At 41.8% G+C, this 16,959-nt stretch overlaps 2 protein-coding genes across 2 annotated transcripts in view; one reads left to right on the top strand and one right to left on the bottom strand.

Annotated features, from left to right (window-relative positions):
- The window catches only part of FAM184B (family with sequence similarity 184 member B), a 180,213-nt gene that overhangs the window by 12,678 nt on the left and 150,576 nt on the right, over positions 1-16,959 (top strand). The gene's annotated exons all lie outside the window — the stretch shown is intronic.
- Positions 239-847, bottom strand: LOC103211407 (THO complex subunit 7 homolog). Its single transcript, XM_042783205.1, is given in 1 exon segment — positions 239-847. A coding segment is annotated over 1 exon segment (609 nt).

Here is a 16,959-nt window from a genome sequence, read left to right as displayed (position 1 = left end):
CATTTTTGGACTGTTGCTTCCTACTTTTTAAAATAAAAAAGGAGTTTTCATAACACCAAATCTATACTGAAATCATTTTCCTTTGTGTGAAGAAATACAAACAAAATGTGCATAAATTTTAAAAGCAAAGGCTTTCACTGCAGAAATTTTAAATATTTCAAGAGCACAATAACTTCTAAACACACTAAGATCATGTAGCTAGTTCAGTATTCTTGGGAATGGTAAGCAAGTAGCCTGTCTATGGCTTAGGATCTGTTTCCATGCTTGTTTCTTGAGCATCTTCTACCTCTGAGAATTTTTCATCATTTTCCAGTGTTTGCTGAAGTTCACGGATGGTGCTAAGAAGAATGTGAAACTGTTTGCACCTCAATTCCAGCTTGTCTTCAATACTCTGTTTTGTATGTGAAAGATGCTCTAATTCTTTTCCCAGAGTTTCTAGTTCCTTTAATATCTCATGCCTATCTGGGTGATGCTGGATTACTTTTGCTAAAGCATCATATTCTTGGTGATTTTTTTGTATTTGTTTTGCCTGAAGAATTTGCTTTTTGCACTCAGCAATTTTTTCATGTGCTCCAGTGATGCTGCATTCTATTTCTTTGTAAATTTTTTCATAATTTTCCATTTCTCTGATATCATATACCAGCAAAGTTTTGCCCATTGACAATTCACATTGTGACAGTGTGCTCAGCAGCCATTGGTACTGGCTAAAGCCTTCTTCCTGGGATCCAGAGTTGCACCATTTAATGAAACTCTTCACTCACAAATTAATTCTTTGGTCATCTCCAGCCCCATCTCCATCAATCAGGAGATGCTTCTGTATGACTTCATCGTCAGTCACGGCTCCCATGGTGTGCCATTCCTTCCATATTCTTTTCATGCTTCCTGCATTGTTCAATTGTTTTACCCATAGAATCCTTCAATATTGCAACTCAAGGCTTGAATTTTTCTTCAGTTTTCAGCTTGAGAAATGCTGAGTGTTCTTCCCTTTTGGTTTTCTAACTTCAGATCTTTGCACATTTCATTATAATACTTTGTCTTCTTAAGCTGCCCTTTAAAGCCTTTCATCTAACTCTTTTACTTCGTCATTTCTTCCAATCACTTTATTTACTCTCTGCCCAAGACCTGGTTATAAAGTCTCTTCTTCTGACATCTATTTTGGTCTTTTCTTTTAAATGACTTTTTGCTTTCTTTATGTATGATATCCTTGATGTCATCCCACAATTCATCTGCTCTTCAGTCATTAGTGTTCCATGCATTAAGTCTATTCTTCATATGGTCTCTAAATTCAGGTGGAATATTCTCAAGGTCATATTTTGGCTCATGTGGACTTGTTTTAATTTTCTTCAGTTTCATCTTGAACTTTCATATGAGCAATAACTATTCCTCAGTCAGCCCCTGGCCTTGTTTTGACTGATGATAGTGAGCTTCTCCATCCTCTCTTTCCACAGATGTAGTTGTTTTAATTCCTATATATTCCATCAGGTGAGGTCCATGTGTAGAGTCACTGTTTATGTTGTTGAAAAGATATTTCCAGCGAAGAAGTCATTGGTCTTGCAGAATTGTATTATGGAATCCCCTGTGTCATTTCTATCACCAAGACCAGATTTTCCAACTTCTGGTCTTGTTTGTTTCCAACTTTTGCATTCCAATCACTAGTAATTATCAATGCGTCTTGATTGTGTGTTTGATCAATTTCAGACTACAGGGTTAGTAAGAATCTTCAATTTCTTCATCTTTAGCATTTGTGATTGATATGTAAATTTAGTAAGTCATATTAACAGGTCTTCCTTGTAGACATATGGGTATTATCCTATCACTGACAGCACTGTATTTCAGAATAGATCTTGAAGTGTTCTTTCTGACAATGAATGTGATACTGTTACTCTTCAATTTGTCATTTCCAGTATAGTAGACCATATCATTTTTTATTCAAAATGACCAATACCAGTCCATCTCAATGCAATAATGCCTAAGATATTGATGCATTCCATTTTAATTTTGATGACATCCAATGTACTTTGATTCATACTTTGTACTTACCATGTTCTGATTGTTAATGGATATTTGGAGCTGTTTCTTCTCATTTTGAGCCGTGCCACATCAGCATATGGAGGTTCTGAAAGTGTTACTCCATCCACGTCATTAAGATCGACTCTCCTTTGAAGAGGCAGCTGTTCCCCAGTCGTATTTTGAGTGCCTTCCAATTGGAGGGCCTCATCCTCCAGCACTATCTCAGACAGTGTCCCAATGTTATTCATAAAGTTTTCATTGGCCACTTTTTTTAGTAGATTGCCAGGTCCTTCTTCCCAGTCTGTCTGAGTCTGGAAGCTGCGCTGAAACTTGTTCACCAGGGCTGACCACACTCGTGTTTGAAATACTGGTGGCATAGCTTCCAGCCTCACAGCCAAATGGAAACCACCACAGTCTGACACACTGACAGAAGAAAGGGTGGTTGTATGGAGACAAGATTTTATTAATCTCGGGTAGATACCTAGGAGTGGAATATTTGGTTTTTTTGGCAACTGTATGTTTAACTTTTTAAGAAACTATCAAACTGTTTTCCCAAGTGACTGTACCATACTGTGGTCCCCCACCTACTTCTTCACCTAAATCATCTAGAATATCCCCAAGCACTCAGTTCTCAAATCACAGTGAAGCACGTTTCTTTCCTGCCCCTAACATATACCCACTTCCCTCTCTTTTTCCTTTTTGATGTTTCCTCTGCCAAAAATATTTTCATGTCTGAAAGTAGAATTCTTCTTATCTGTTAAATCCTACTTCCTCCAAAAAGCCTTTGAAAAATCTCAGGTTTGTAATCAATCATGTATTAATTTATTTTTTATCATGTATTACATTTTTTTTCATCTGTTTCTCCAGCAGTTTGTACAATGCCTGGCACATTGTTGTTGTTGTTATGTGCTGTCAAGTCGGACCCGACTCACTGCGACCCCTCCTTGGGTTTCCGAGACACTACGGAAGTAGATTGCCCCATCTTCCTTCCGAGGAGTGGCTGGTGGGTTTGAACCACCAGCCTGCTGGTTAGCAGTCAAGTCCCTTAGGCACTACGCTACCAGAGCTCCCTGCCTGGCACATAGCAGACCCAAAATAATCTTGGTAAATTTAAATAAGATTTCACTCACGGAGTTGGTAAATATTTCTTTGGTGATACTTACCCTCTGATATTATATGTGATTTATGTATAGTATATCCCTGGAAACACTAAACTTCTTAGTTTTATATTCACAATACTTTGCGCTGGATAGGCACTAATACATGTTAGTTTTGTAAATAAGTACTCTTGTACACAGTGGCCTGCAGCCCTGGTTGCATGTGAAAACCTCCCGGAGAGCTTTTAAAGCCATACCTGTGAAAGACTGACAGTTGAATGCAATGCCTGCTCCTAGGCTGGATCCTGACCTGGAGGAAGAAATGCTAAAAGGAGAGGATTGTGTCAGTTGTCAAGAATGGAACATGGATGTTTGTTGGTGGTGGGTGCTGTGGAATTGATGCTGACTCATGGAGTAGAGCTGCACTCCCTGGGGTCTCAGTGGCCGAGTTTTCAGAGATAGGTAACCAATCTTTTCTTCTGACGCACCTCTGAGTAGGTTCAAACCACCAACCTCTCGGCTAGTAGTCAAGCACTTAATGGTTTGTCCCACCCAGGGCTTATAGGATGGTAGAGATATTGAATCAGTTTTAGATTTACTACAGTTGATAACTGTATCTTTATTCTTAAGAAATACACACTGAAATGTGTCTTACTTTCAAAGAAGTAGGTATGATATCTTACTCTCAAATCATTTTGAGTGTGATCAAACAAATAGAATAAAATGTTAAGAATCAGTGATTATGTGTAAATGAGATATGGGTGTTCTTTGTTCTTTTTCTTGCATCTTTTTCCCCCTAAGTTTGAAATTATTTCTAAATACAGTCATGTGCTGCTTAACATCTACAATAGGTTGTATGCAATGGGACGTTATGTTGTGTGGACACCTAGCTTATTTAAGGCTTCAAAAACTTCTGCTGCTGCCTTCGTGTAACCACTCACAGACTCACCACTCACTTTCACATCATGTCATAAAAAATGTTGTTTGAAATGCTTGAAGCACCTAGAGCTAGCAATAAAGTCAGTATTGTAGTCTGGTCCTGGTTTTTCTTTAAGCATCTAAAACAAGCTTCATGGTTAGCAGTGATGTCAACGTGCTTTTGCGTTTGGTCCTCAGTCCACATCATTAGCAATTTCTCCACATCTGATGTAGGTCCCTTTTGCATTTCCTTTAGCTTTGTAGCTTCCAGTGGAGCAAATCCTTTAACAGCTTGGGGAATTTTTTCCTTGTTTTTGAGGTTACATCCACCATATACTGGTCTCTGATGATTCTGAAGTCTGTTAGAAAGGAACCACTGAACTATATGGGTTGGACATTGCCCAAAGGGACATATTATGCGGGGCGTGACTGTAAAAAGTTACAAACAAAAAACACTGCAGGGCCAGACCCCATCTCAGGAGGGGGCAGGAGTGGGGGCAGGCACTGACATTTTTCCCAAGCCCCTCAGGAGTATCTAATGTGCAGGCAGGATTGAGAACCTCCAGTTTAGAGCAGCTGAAGGTTGAAACCATAAATGCTGTACAGAGAGATTATGTGCAAGAGCAAGAGGTTCCAGATTCGTTCCTCATTATAGCCTGTGGGTCCTGAAAGCCTCCGGCACGTCCCCTGCCACCTCTCTCTGATCTTGGACCCACCCAGCCCGTCTCCACTCACTTTTCCATCTTGCAGCTTTCTCTTTACTCAAGAGGGCTGTATTTTGTCAAACCCAGAGGGTCCCAATTCCACCTTCCTAGGAGGAATAAAATAGATTTCTCCCAAATAGCATTTTTAATGTTGTTATCATTAGGTGCCATGAGTTGGTTCTGACTCATCAGAACCCTGTGGACAACAGAACAAAATGCTGCCAGGTTCTGCACCATCCTCACAATTTTTAAATAAAAATAACCTTAAAAATTTTTTTTACTGTGATTTGGGTACAAATTTACAAAGTAGATTTGTTTTACTCTCAACAGTTCATGCACATTTGATTTCTCGGCCCTGATTACAACCCCAACAATAAAAAGCTCTCCTCCCATCTCCTCTCTGTGACTACACCTTCCCTGTGTCCTTCTTATCTATGCATCCCTGTCTGTCCCTGTCTGTCCAGCTTTCCCCCTATGTGAATGCTGCCCTTCTGATGTTTCAGGGTTGATTCATCTAAGGGGTGCATCTCCCTAGGGTAGGTGGGTGTATATCCCTGGGGTAGGTGTTCTGCTTATAGGTCTTTCTGCTATTGGGCTGAGAGCCAATTCACAGAAGTGAGTCCAGATCTAGGCCCAAAGAATAACCCAGGGCCATAGTCTTGGGGGAGGGGGGTCCACCAATCTCTATCTGACCAATAATTCTGGTCATTTTTGTGATTTTGAACTTTGTTCCACATTTTTCCTTCCACTATCTCTAGGATCTCCAGTTTTGATCCCTTTCCAAGAAGTTGGCATTGGTAGCTAGGCACCATCTAGTTCTTCTAGTCTCAGGGTTGTGAAGGCTGAGGTCTCTATGATCCACCATATCTTTGGACTAATTGTTTCCAAATGACTTTGATTTTCTTCACTCTTCTTTGCTCCAGACAAGAGGAGACAAATAGTTGCATCTTAGATGGCCTCTCAAAAGCTTTAAAGACACCAGTTGCTACTCACCGAAGTAGGATGTAAAACAAGATTTTTATGTATTATATTGTGCCAGTTGAGCATGATGTTCCCCAAGACTATGGTCCTGAGCCCACAGGCCTAGTGACTTTCTCCCTCAAGATGTTTAATTGTCTCTGAGAAGCTACTCCAACCTTGTCTCCTGTTACTTCTGTAATGTATGTGGATAATTTTGTAGCACCAGTACATATATAAGAATGTTGTACTGTTGTTGTTGTTAGGTGCTGTCGAGATGTCTCTGACTCATAGTGACCTTATGTATATAGCAGAATGAAACAGGGCCTGGTCCTGTGTCAGCTCCATGATCCCTGCTATACCTGAGCCCATCATTGTAGCCACTGTGTCAATCCATCTTGTTGAGGGCCTTGCCCTCTTTTGTCAACCCTCTACCTTACCAAGCATGACATCCTTCTCCAGGGAACGGTCCCTTCTGATAACATGAACAAAGTAGGTGAGATGAAGTCTGGCCATTCTTGCTTCCAAGGAGCATTCCAGTTGCACTTCCTCCAGGATAGATCTGTTAGTTCTTTTAGAAGTCTATGGACTTTCAGCATTTATCACCTGCACCACAACTCAAAAGCATCGACTCTTCTTTGGTCTTTCTTTTTCATTGTCCAGCTCTCACATGCATATGAGGCAATGGAAAATACCATGGCTTGTGTCAGGTGCACCTTAGTCCTCAAAGAGACATTTTTGCTCTTCAGCACTTGAAAAAAGTCTTCTGCAGCTGATTTGCCCAGTGTTATATGTTGTCTGATATCTTGACTGTTGCTTCCATTGGTGTTGGTTGTAGAACTAAGTAGTATAAAGTCTTTGACAGCTTCAATCTTTTCTCCATCTATCATGATGCTGCTTATTGGTCCAGTTGTGAGGATTTTTGTTTTCTTTGTATTGAGGTGTAATCCGTACTGCAGACTAATCTTCAATCTTCATCAATAAGGGCTTCAAGTCATCCTCACTTTCAGCAAGCAAAGTTGCATCATCTGCATAATGTGGATTGTTAATGAGTCTTCCTCCAATCTTGATGCCATGTTCTTCGTCTTGTAGTCCAGCTTCTTGGATTATTTGCTCAGCATACAGATTGAATAAGTGTGGGGAAAGTATACAACCCTGACATACTCCCTTCTTGATCTTAAACCATGCACGGTCCTCTTGTTCTGTTCAAATGGTAGTCTCCTGGTCTATGTACAGGTTCCTCATGAGTGCAATTAAGTGTTCTGGAATTCCATTCTTGTTAGTGTTATCCATAATTTGTTATGATTCACACAATCGAATGCTTTTGCATGGTCAATAAAACACAAGTAAACATCTTCCTGGTATTCTTTGCTTTGAGCCAAGATCCATCTGACATCAGCAATGATATCCCTTGTTCCACGTCCTCTTCTGAATCCAGCTTGTATTTCTGGAAGTTCTCTGTCAATATACTACTGCAACCATTTTTGAATTATCTTCAGTAAGATTTTACTTACGTGTGATATTAATGATGTTGTTCAACAAGTTCCACATTCTGAGGGATCACCTTTCTTTGGAATGGGTACAGATGTGGATCTCTTTCAGTCAGTTGGCCAGGTAGCTGTCTTCCAAATCTCCTGAGATAGCCAACTGAGTGCCTCCAGTGGGGCATCCATTTGCTGAAATATCTCAGTGGGTATCCTGTCAATTTCTGGAGCCTTGTTTTTTGCCAATTCCTTCAGTGCAGCTTCAACTTCTTCCTTCAGTACCATTGGTTCTTGATCATATGCCACCTCCTGAAATGGATAAACATCGATCAGTTCTTTTTGGTACAGTGACTCTGTGTATTCCTTCCATCTTCCTTTGATGTTTCCAGCATCATTCAATTTTGCCCATAGAATCTTTAAATATTGCAACTCAAGGCTTAAATTTTTTCTTCAGCTCTTTCAGCTTGAGAAATGCCGAACACATTCTTCTCTTTTGGTTTTCTAACTCCAGGTTTTTACACATTTCATTATGATGATTGACTTTGTCTTCTGGCACTGCTCTTTGGAATCTTCTGTTTAGCTCTTTTATCTTGTTATTTCTTCCATTTGCTTTAGCTACTCTCCATTCAAGGGCAAGTATCAGAGTCTCTTCTGACATCCATTTTGCTCTTTTCTTCCTTTCCTATCTTTTTAATAACCTCTTGCTTTTTTTTATTGTGATTTGGGTGAAGATTTACAGAGCAGATTCACTTTCCATATAGCAGTTCATATACACTTTGTCTCATGACATTGACCACAGTTTATCACAATGCAACAGCTCCCCTCCCACTTCCTCCCCATAGTTACCCCTTTCCAGTGTCCAACCCTCCATGCACTCCTGCCCCCTGAGCTGTCTCCCTGTGCATAAGCAGCCCTTCTTTCTCCCATGATTGTTCTCTCCAAGGAGTGTATCTACCTGAGGTAAATGTTCAACTCATATGCCTGTCTTTTGTTTAGCTGGAAACCACGGGTGTGGGTTCAATTCCAGACCTGAAGGGCAGCTAGGGGCCATAGTCTCAGTAGTTCCACCAGGCTCTATTGGACGAGCAAACCTGGTCCCCCCCCCTTTTTTTTCTCCAAATGATTTTGAGTTTTGTTCCACATAGTTCTCCCTCTCTATCAAGGATCTAGATCCCCTTCCAAGTGGATGACAGTGGTAGCCGGGCACCATCTAGTTCTTCTGGTCTCATAGTCGTATAGGCTGCAGAATGGATGGTGTACCACTCGCTAGGACTAATTGTTTCCATGAATTTTGGCTTCCTTCATTCTTTGCTCTGGATGAGGAGAGACCCATCATTGCATCTAGATGGCAGCTTGCTAGCTTTTAAGATCCCAGTTACTACTTACCAAAGTAGGAGGTGGAACAAAGTTTTGTATAGTATGTTATGCCAATTGAGCTTAATGTCCCCTGTGACTATGGTCCCAAGCCCACAGGTTCAACTATTCGGTCCCTCTTGGTTGCTGGCTGTTACCAAGCAGTTACCACAACCTTGCCCCTTGTCAGCTCTACTATACACCTGGGAATTCTGATCATTCACATAAGCTTATAGGACCATTGTCTGCCAACCCTATATTTGTTCTTGGATACACTCCCCATTTCATAGACATACCTAATAGTTAGCCTGTCCACCCGTCTATCTACCCATATACCCATGTTTGCCTTCACTGACAATGCAGTACTATATGTGCAAAAGGGTTCATCTTGATTTTCTGTACTTTCCATGTACCTCTCTATGTCTTTCTCATCCTCAATGCTGCCATATTGGTCACTCACATTTGGTACATTGCCCTTCTCTTCACCCAAATCAATACTTATCTGGATGATGTTCTTGATGTCATCCCACAATTCCTCTGGTTTTTGGTCATGGGTGTTTAATGCATCAAATCTATTTTTTAGATGGTCTCTAAATTCAGGAGGGATGTAAGATGTAAGAATATCTTCAACTAAATCTTTCCTTGGTCTTGGATATATTCCTGTTCGCCTACCCACGCCTGATCTTCTCACCTGTCTATGTATTTACACATAGCCTAGTGTATGCTGCCACTGCAGTATTGTGCATGTGATAGTATTTGCCTCTGCTGCCTATATCTTTTGTGTAAGTTTCTGTGTCCTCCTTTTCCCTATTGTCATTATGCTGGTCACATACTTTTGTTATATTGCTTTTCCCTTCACCCAAATCAACATGTGACTCTTAACTAGTCAGAAATTTTCCCTCCCCTTCCCTTCCCATCCCCAGTAACCAACAAAATGAATTTCTTTCCCTGCATAAGCCTTCCCTTGACTTTTTACAATAATGGATTCTTACAATATTTGTCCTTCTGTGATTGACTTGGGCACTCTGGTGGCATAGTGCCTAAGGCATTTGACTGCTAAACAGAAGGCTTGGTGGTTCAAACCCACCAGCCACTCTCCAGAAGGAAGATTGGGCAATCTACTTCTGTAGTGATACCTCTTCGGAAACCTAAGGAGGGGTTGCTACGAGTCAGATCTGACTGAAAAGCAGTGAGTTTGTTTTTTGTTTGTTTGTTTGTTTTGGTGATTGACTTTTTTTTCACTCAGCATACTGTCTTCCAAATTCATCCACATTGTAAGATGATTCATGGATTCTTCATTATTCTTTAATGTTACATAGTTTCCCTTTGTGTGAATGTACCGTAGTTGGGTTATCTATTCATCTGTTCATGGGCACTTAGGTTGTTTTAATCTCTTTTCTATAGTGAATTGTGCTGCTGTTCTGGTTATCTAGTGCTGCTCTGACAGAAATATACCACAGATGTGATGGCTTGCCAAACAGGAGTTTATTCTCTTACAGTTTGGAGGCTTTAAGTCCAAGTTCAAAGTGCCAGGCTCTAGGGGCTGTGTGAAAGCCCCTCAACCTTGGGCTTCAGCTCTGCCTCCTATTTCCAGCCCACTGAAGCTAGAGGCATTTCTTCACTCAGGCAGCTGCTGGCTGCTGAGGCTAAGCCCAAGGTTGACAAATAAAATGGCACAGTCCCAATGTTACCAAACCACATGGCAGGTCATTAATTCAAGTCCATTGAAAGTCCCAAGGTTGGCAGAGCATGGTAGGCTACTGAACAACAACACAGCTACATGCAGGGTTCAAGCATGCCATAAGCTGGAGACCGGTTCCCAAGGCTTCTCCTTATATACTGGAACCAGACCACATCCCTAAGGCAGCTACTCATTTGCTCACAGTAGATTCCACCATAGAGTTGATTACCAGTCTCATCATGGGGAATACTACATCCTGCTGCCCAGCCACTCAACCAGGCCTAACCAAGTTGATGCACACACTTAACTATCACAGCTGCGATGAACATGAATGTGCTTATTATCTATTCATGTCCTGGCTCTCACCTCTTTCAGATATATTCCTAGTAATGGAATTGCTGGATCAAATGGTGTTTCTGTTTTCAATTATTTAAGGAAATGCCATACTATTTTCTACAGTGGCTTTACAGTCCCTCCAGCGTGTATGAGACTTCTAATCTCTCCACAGCCTTACCAGCATTTGTTATTTTCTGTCTTGTTGAAGTTTGCTGTTATTATTGGGTGAGATATCTCCTTGTTGTTTTGACTTGTATCTCTCTAATGTGTTTTAACCCATTTTGGTAGCCGCTATGTCAATCTGCCTCATAGACTGAACTGAGAGAATGTGTTCCTTCTCCATTAACCATCTCTCTAACTGCAGTCTGCCTCTCAGGAACCCGGACACCAAGGCTGGTAACTGTGTACCCGTGGCATTGCCTCTCATCTGGGGCAGTTAGAGGATGAGTACCCAGCAGGAAATGAAAAGCCCTCTTAGTGCCTGAAGCTGCCAAGCTGAAAGTATATAAAGAGTAGAATAACCCCAGAGCACTCTCTATGCCACCCTTATTTCCAATCTCTGGCAGTTCATTGGAGCACAATGCAAGAGAATGGACTGAATCAAGTGCCTGCGACTTCTGCACATTGGTCATTATTGTTGTGAGTTGCCGTCAAGTTGGCTCCAACTCATAGTGACCTCCTGTATAACAGAACAAAACATTGCTGGACTAGTGCCATCTTCACAATAGCTGGTGTGTTGAGTCCATAGTTGGGGGTGTTGTGTCATTCCTCCCCATTGAGGGGTTCCTTTGCCTTCACTGGCCTCCCTCTTTACCGAACATGATGTCTTTCTCTAGTGATTGGTCCTTTCTGATCACACGTCCAAAGTAAGTCTAAGTCTCAGACAATGTTCTGTGATCTATAGGGTTTTTCACTGGCTAATTTTTGGAAGTAGGTCACCAGTCTTTCTTCCTAGTCTGTCTTAGTCTGAAAACTCTGCTAAAATCTGTCCACCATGGGGGACAGATTAAAATACCAGTGGCATAGCTTACAGTATCACAGTAACACGCAAGTTACCACGGTACCACAACCCGACAGATGGGTGGTGGGCACATGAATAGTGCTTGTATTTCCTTTGTGATTGTGTACTTTACAAAGCTTTGGACATCCTTACCTATCCTTTGAGAGAGCTCAGGTAGCATAGTGCCTTAAGACATCTGACGGCTAACCAGAAGTCTGGTGGTTCAAACCCACCAGCCACTCCTGGGAAGGCAGATTGGGTGATCTACTTCTGTAGTGATACTGCCTTGGAAACCCAAGGGGAGGTCTCTGTGAGGTGGATCCAACCTGACAGCCATGAGTGTGGTTTGGGAGCTCTGGTAGCGTAGTGCCTAAGGCACTTGGCTGCTAACCAGAAGGCTGGAAGTTCAAACCTACCAGCCATTTCTCAGAAGGAAGATGGGGCAATCTACTTCCATAGTGACACTGCCTCGGAAACCCAAGGAGGGGTTGCTATGAGTCGGGTCTGACTTGACAGCACATAACAACAACAACACAACAACTTATCCTTTGTGTGTAAAGAAAGTCATTCTACATGGCAGGAAGGGATGTACCATCTCTAATTGAGAGAGGAAGAATCTGAGGTCTGGAGAGGTCCAGCATTCTTGCCTGAGGTCACATTAGTCCATGTTGACAGAGCTGGAACATCCAGAACCCAGTATTGGGTGGGTAGCTGGGAGATACTTCTTCCCTGTCCTTCCTTTGTTTCCTCCATGAGAAGGGAGCTCCAGTATCATTACACTCCTAGCCTCTCTCCTCCACCTCTACTAATGTGCTGCATGCAAAGTGGGGTGTATGTATCTGGTTGGTGAGGTCAGGAACTCTTGCCTTTTCCCCACTTCTTTCCCATGGAGTGATCTGCCTGTGGAAGCACACATTCTACTCTGCATGTCTTGCCATTAATTTTACAGGGCTAAGGAGCTCTGGTAGCATAGTGCCTAAGGCATTTGACAGCTAACCAGAAGCCTGGTGGTTCAAACCCACCAGCCACTCCTCAGAAGGAAGGTTGGGCAAACTATTTCTGAAATGATACCACCTTGGAAACCCAAGGAGAGGTCGCTGTGAGTCAGGTCTGACAAAACGGCACATAATAACAACAACAGGTTCAGTCTGAGAGCTCTAGTGGCGTAGTGCCTAAGGCATTTGACTGCTAACCAAAAGTCTGGTGGTTCAAACCCACCAGCCACTCCTTGGAAGGAAGATGGGGCAGTCTACTTCCGTAGAGATACAGCCTTGGAAACCCAAGGAGGAGGGGTCACCATGAGTCGAATAGACTCGACAGTAGTGAGTTTGTTTGTCTGTTTGAGGTTCAGTCTGAAGGTCTGCACTGGTGGTGACTGGGTGGGTAAGTGTCCTGAATCCTACTTGCCTGTGAATATAAGCCACGTTCTCCATATTGATTTTATTGCTAATGAAGTGGTCTTTTGGTCTCGAAACAGCCCTACTCCTTTGTCTTATATTTCAATTCATTCACTGGAGAAGAGGCATTTTATTTACTTGGCCTTCCTAAAATCCCATCACACAGATAGTAGGATTAGTTCAATTGTGAGGAATTTGGTAACGAGGCATCATGGACACTACTTCCTTCAGTTGGAAAGCTTCTTAATCTGAGAGTTGGAACTTACCTGTGGAGCCATCCTTCCTTCCTTCCATGGGAAGTTCTGAAGGTCAAATTCACCATTTCCAGCACAGAAACACAACTAGGGAAGGAAGACTATGTCTCCCCAGGTCCCAGAGCTTTACCAAGGTCTAGTAAGACACACTAGGCCCCTGTTGGCACAAATGGTTACGTCCTCGACTACTAAGTGAAGGTTGGTGGTTCAAAGCTACTCAAAGGCACCTTGGAAGATAGGCTTGGTGCTTTTGGAAGGTCACAGCCTTGAAAGCCCAATAGAGCAGTTCTACTCTGCATGTATGAGGTCACCATGAGTCGGAATTGACCTGGTGCGATTAACAACAACAAGAAGACATGTAAGTGGACACAGTGATATTGGATGTGTGTGTTTAGGGGCAGGGAGCATGTTGTGGAGTACAGTCCCTGTGAAGTATATATACATAATGTGTGTGTGTACATGTGTGTAGATATGTATGTGTGTATATATACATATATGTGTGTGCATGTGTGTACATATATATGTGTATATACATGCATGCATGTGTATATACATATGTGTAAACACACACACGCACACACATATATACAAAACTCACTGCCATCGAGTTGATTCCTACTCATAGTGACCCCCATTGGGTTTCTAAGACTGTACATCTTTACAGAAGCAGACTGCCTCATCTTTTTTCATGCAACAGCTGATAGATTTGAACCAATGACTTTTTGCTTAGCTGGCAAATGCCTTACCCACTACACCACTAGAGCTCAGCTATATGTATATGAAAAGAAATCGTATTTTCTACTGGAAAAACCAAAAGCTTATGTCGACCTGTGTGTGGCAGAGGAGCTCTGTGTCTCATAGAGTTTTCAGTGGCTTGTTTTTTAGAAATTGATCACTGGGGTTTTCTCCTAGAGTACTCTGACAGTACTCAAGCCTCAAGTGAGTTAACCGTTTGTACTACTCAGGGACTAGTCATTCTCTTCAAAGAGAACTTTTCTGACCTCTGGTTCCAAAGCCACCAACTTTCCTCATCTATAAATTGAGGAAACTCATTTCTTTCATGGAATTTGTTGGGAGGTTTCACTAACAAAATGAACATTAGTGGAGAGTCTAACTCAGTGCTTGGCATATAGTAAGCTTCACAGATGTTGGTTTCCCTTCCTTTCCTGAACTGAGGACCAGAACTTCTGCCAAGGAGTCAAAACCAGCAAGCTGAGAGGCCAGGCAGTGCTCCAAGTGATGACTTCTGCCACCGAGCCCTCTGCTAACACAGTATGAAGGTGTGGAAGTTTTACTGCAGTGTCTGACTCCCTCTGTTTCTCTGAAAATATCCTCATGCTTGCAGGAACTTGTTTAGTGACAGATGTTTTGGCAGTTCCACACTAATATGCTTTAGGATTTTAAATATGAAAACTGCAGATCTGTTTTAACAAGCCCTTTGAGCTAGAATCTTTCACTTTAACTACATGATTTGTGGTACAAAGGTAGCTGTCTCACAGTAATCTTTTTTGCCATAGAACAATATGATGTGCACCGTAAGTCTGGGTCCTTGAACCCTGCCTGCTGTGATGCTGAAACTACTGCCATGGCCATCCTAATTCCTTTAGCTGCCCCAAGCCCTCTTTCCATCCTTTCTCCACACAGCACCAGAGTGATCTTAAAACTGAATCATGCCCTCATACACTGCTGGCAGGAATGCGATAAAATTGTTCAGCTGCTGTGGAAAATAGGCTGGCAGTTCTTCAATTAAACAAGAATTACCAGACAACTGAGCAGTTCCACACTTAGGTCTATACTCAAGAGAAACAAAAATATACATCCACATAAAAACTCATAAACAAATGTTCATAGTAGCATTCTTCATAATAGCAAAAACCTGGAAACAACCCAGATGTCCATCAGCTGATGAATGGATAAACAAAATGTGGTATGTCCATACAATGGAATATTATTCAACCATGAAAAGGAATGAAATTCTGATGCATGCTGTAATATGGATGAACTTGAGAACATTATACTAAGTGGAAGAAGCCAATCTCAAAAAGGCTGTATACTGAATATATGAAACATCCACACAGAAAGTAGATTACAAGTTGCCTAGGGTTGGGGGCCACCATTTGTCTGTCAGTTTGTTGTACTGTGGTGGCTTATATATTTCTGTGAGGCTGGAGGCTGTGCCGCCAGTATTTCAAACACCAGCAGAGTCATCCATGGTGGGCAGGTCCCAGTGGAGCTTCCAGACTAAGACTCGGAAGAAGGATGGGGCCATCCACGTCTCGAAGAATTGGCCAGTGAAAACCTCATGAATAGCAGTGAACTGCCAGAAGGGTGGCAGTTCAAACCCACCAGCCACTCCTCAGAAGGAAGGTTGGGCAATCTACTTCCATAGTGATACTGCCTCGGTAACCCAAGAAGGGGTCACTATGAGTCAGGGCCAACTCAGTGGCACATAACAACAACATTGTCTGATATATTATTAGAAAACTTTATGAATAGTCCTGAAACATTGCCTGATATAGTGCTAGAAGATGAGTCCCTCAGCTCAGAAGGCATTCAAAATATGACTGGGGAAAAGATGCCTCCTCAAAGTAGAGTCAATCTTAAGGATGTGGATGGAGTAAAGCTTTTGGGACCTCCATTTACTGATGTGGCATGACTCAAAATAGAAGAAACAGCTACAAACATCCATTGATAATTAGAACATGGAATGTATGAAGTATGAATCCAGGAAAATTAGAAGTTGTCAAAAATGAAATGGAACACATAGAGATCTATATTCTAAGGCATTAGTGAGCTGAAATGGACCGGTTTTGGTCATTTTGAATCAGATGACCATATGATCTACTATGCCAAGAATGACAATTTGAAGAGGAATGGCATGGCATTCATCATCGCAAAGGATGTGTCAAGACCTGTCCTGAAGTACAATGCTGTCAGTGACAGGATAATATCCATATGCCTACAAGGAAGACCAGTTAATACCACTATTATTCAAATTTATGCACCAACCACCAAAGCCAAAGATGAAGAAATCAAAGATTATTACCAACTTCTGCAGTCTGAAATTGACCAACAAGCAACCAAGATGTATTGATTATTGGTGACTGGAATGAAAAAGTTGGAAACAAAGAGGAATCACCAGTAGTTGGAAAATAAGGCCTTGGTGATAGGAATGATGCCAGAGATTGCATGATAGAATTTTGCAAGACTGACAACTTATTCATTGCAAATTCCCTTTTTCAACAAGATAAATGGTGGCTATACACATGGGATTTCTGAGATGGAATACACAGGAATCAGATCGACTACTTCTGTGGAAAGAAGTGATAGAGAAGCTCAATATCTTCAGCCAAAACAGCCAGGAGCTGACTGTGGAATGGACCATCAACTGCTCATATGGAAGCACAAGTTGAAGGTGAAGATAATTAATACAAGTCCATGAGACCAAAAATATGACCTTGATTATATCCCACCTGAATTTAGAGACCATCTGAAGAATAGATTTAATGCATTGAACACCAATGACCAAAAACCAGATGAATTGTGGGATGACATCAAGAACATCATGCACAAAGAAAACAAAAGGTGTGATAGTTGAAGATCTGTCAACTTGGCTGGACTTCACTTGTGAGTGGTGTTTCCCATGATGGATCACATGACTACGTCCTAAGCGGCCGGTCAGTCTAGGGGGAGTTTCCCCAGGGGTGTGGCCTACCTGTAATACTATCCCAGGAACAAACTGGAGAAATGGCATTCCAGATATATGCT

This window comes from Orycteropus afer, unplaced genomic scaffold (assembly GCF_000298275.1).
Source record: "Orycteropus afer afer isolate SDZICR_OR568_19922 unplaced genomic scaffold, OryAfe1.0 scaffold00733, whole genome shotgun sequence".
In the NCBI taxonomy this organism is placed as follows: domain Eukaryota; kingdom Metazoa; phylum Chordata; class Mammalia; order Tubulidentata; family Orycteropodidae; genus Orycteropus; species Orycteropus afer.
This window is presented reverse-complemented; position numbering and strand designations above follow the sequence as displayed.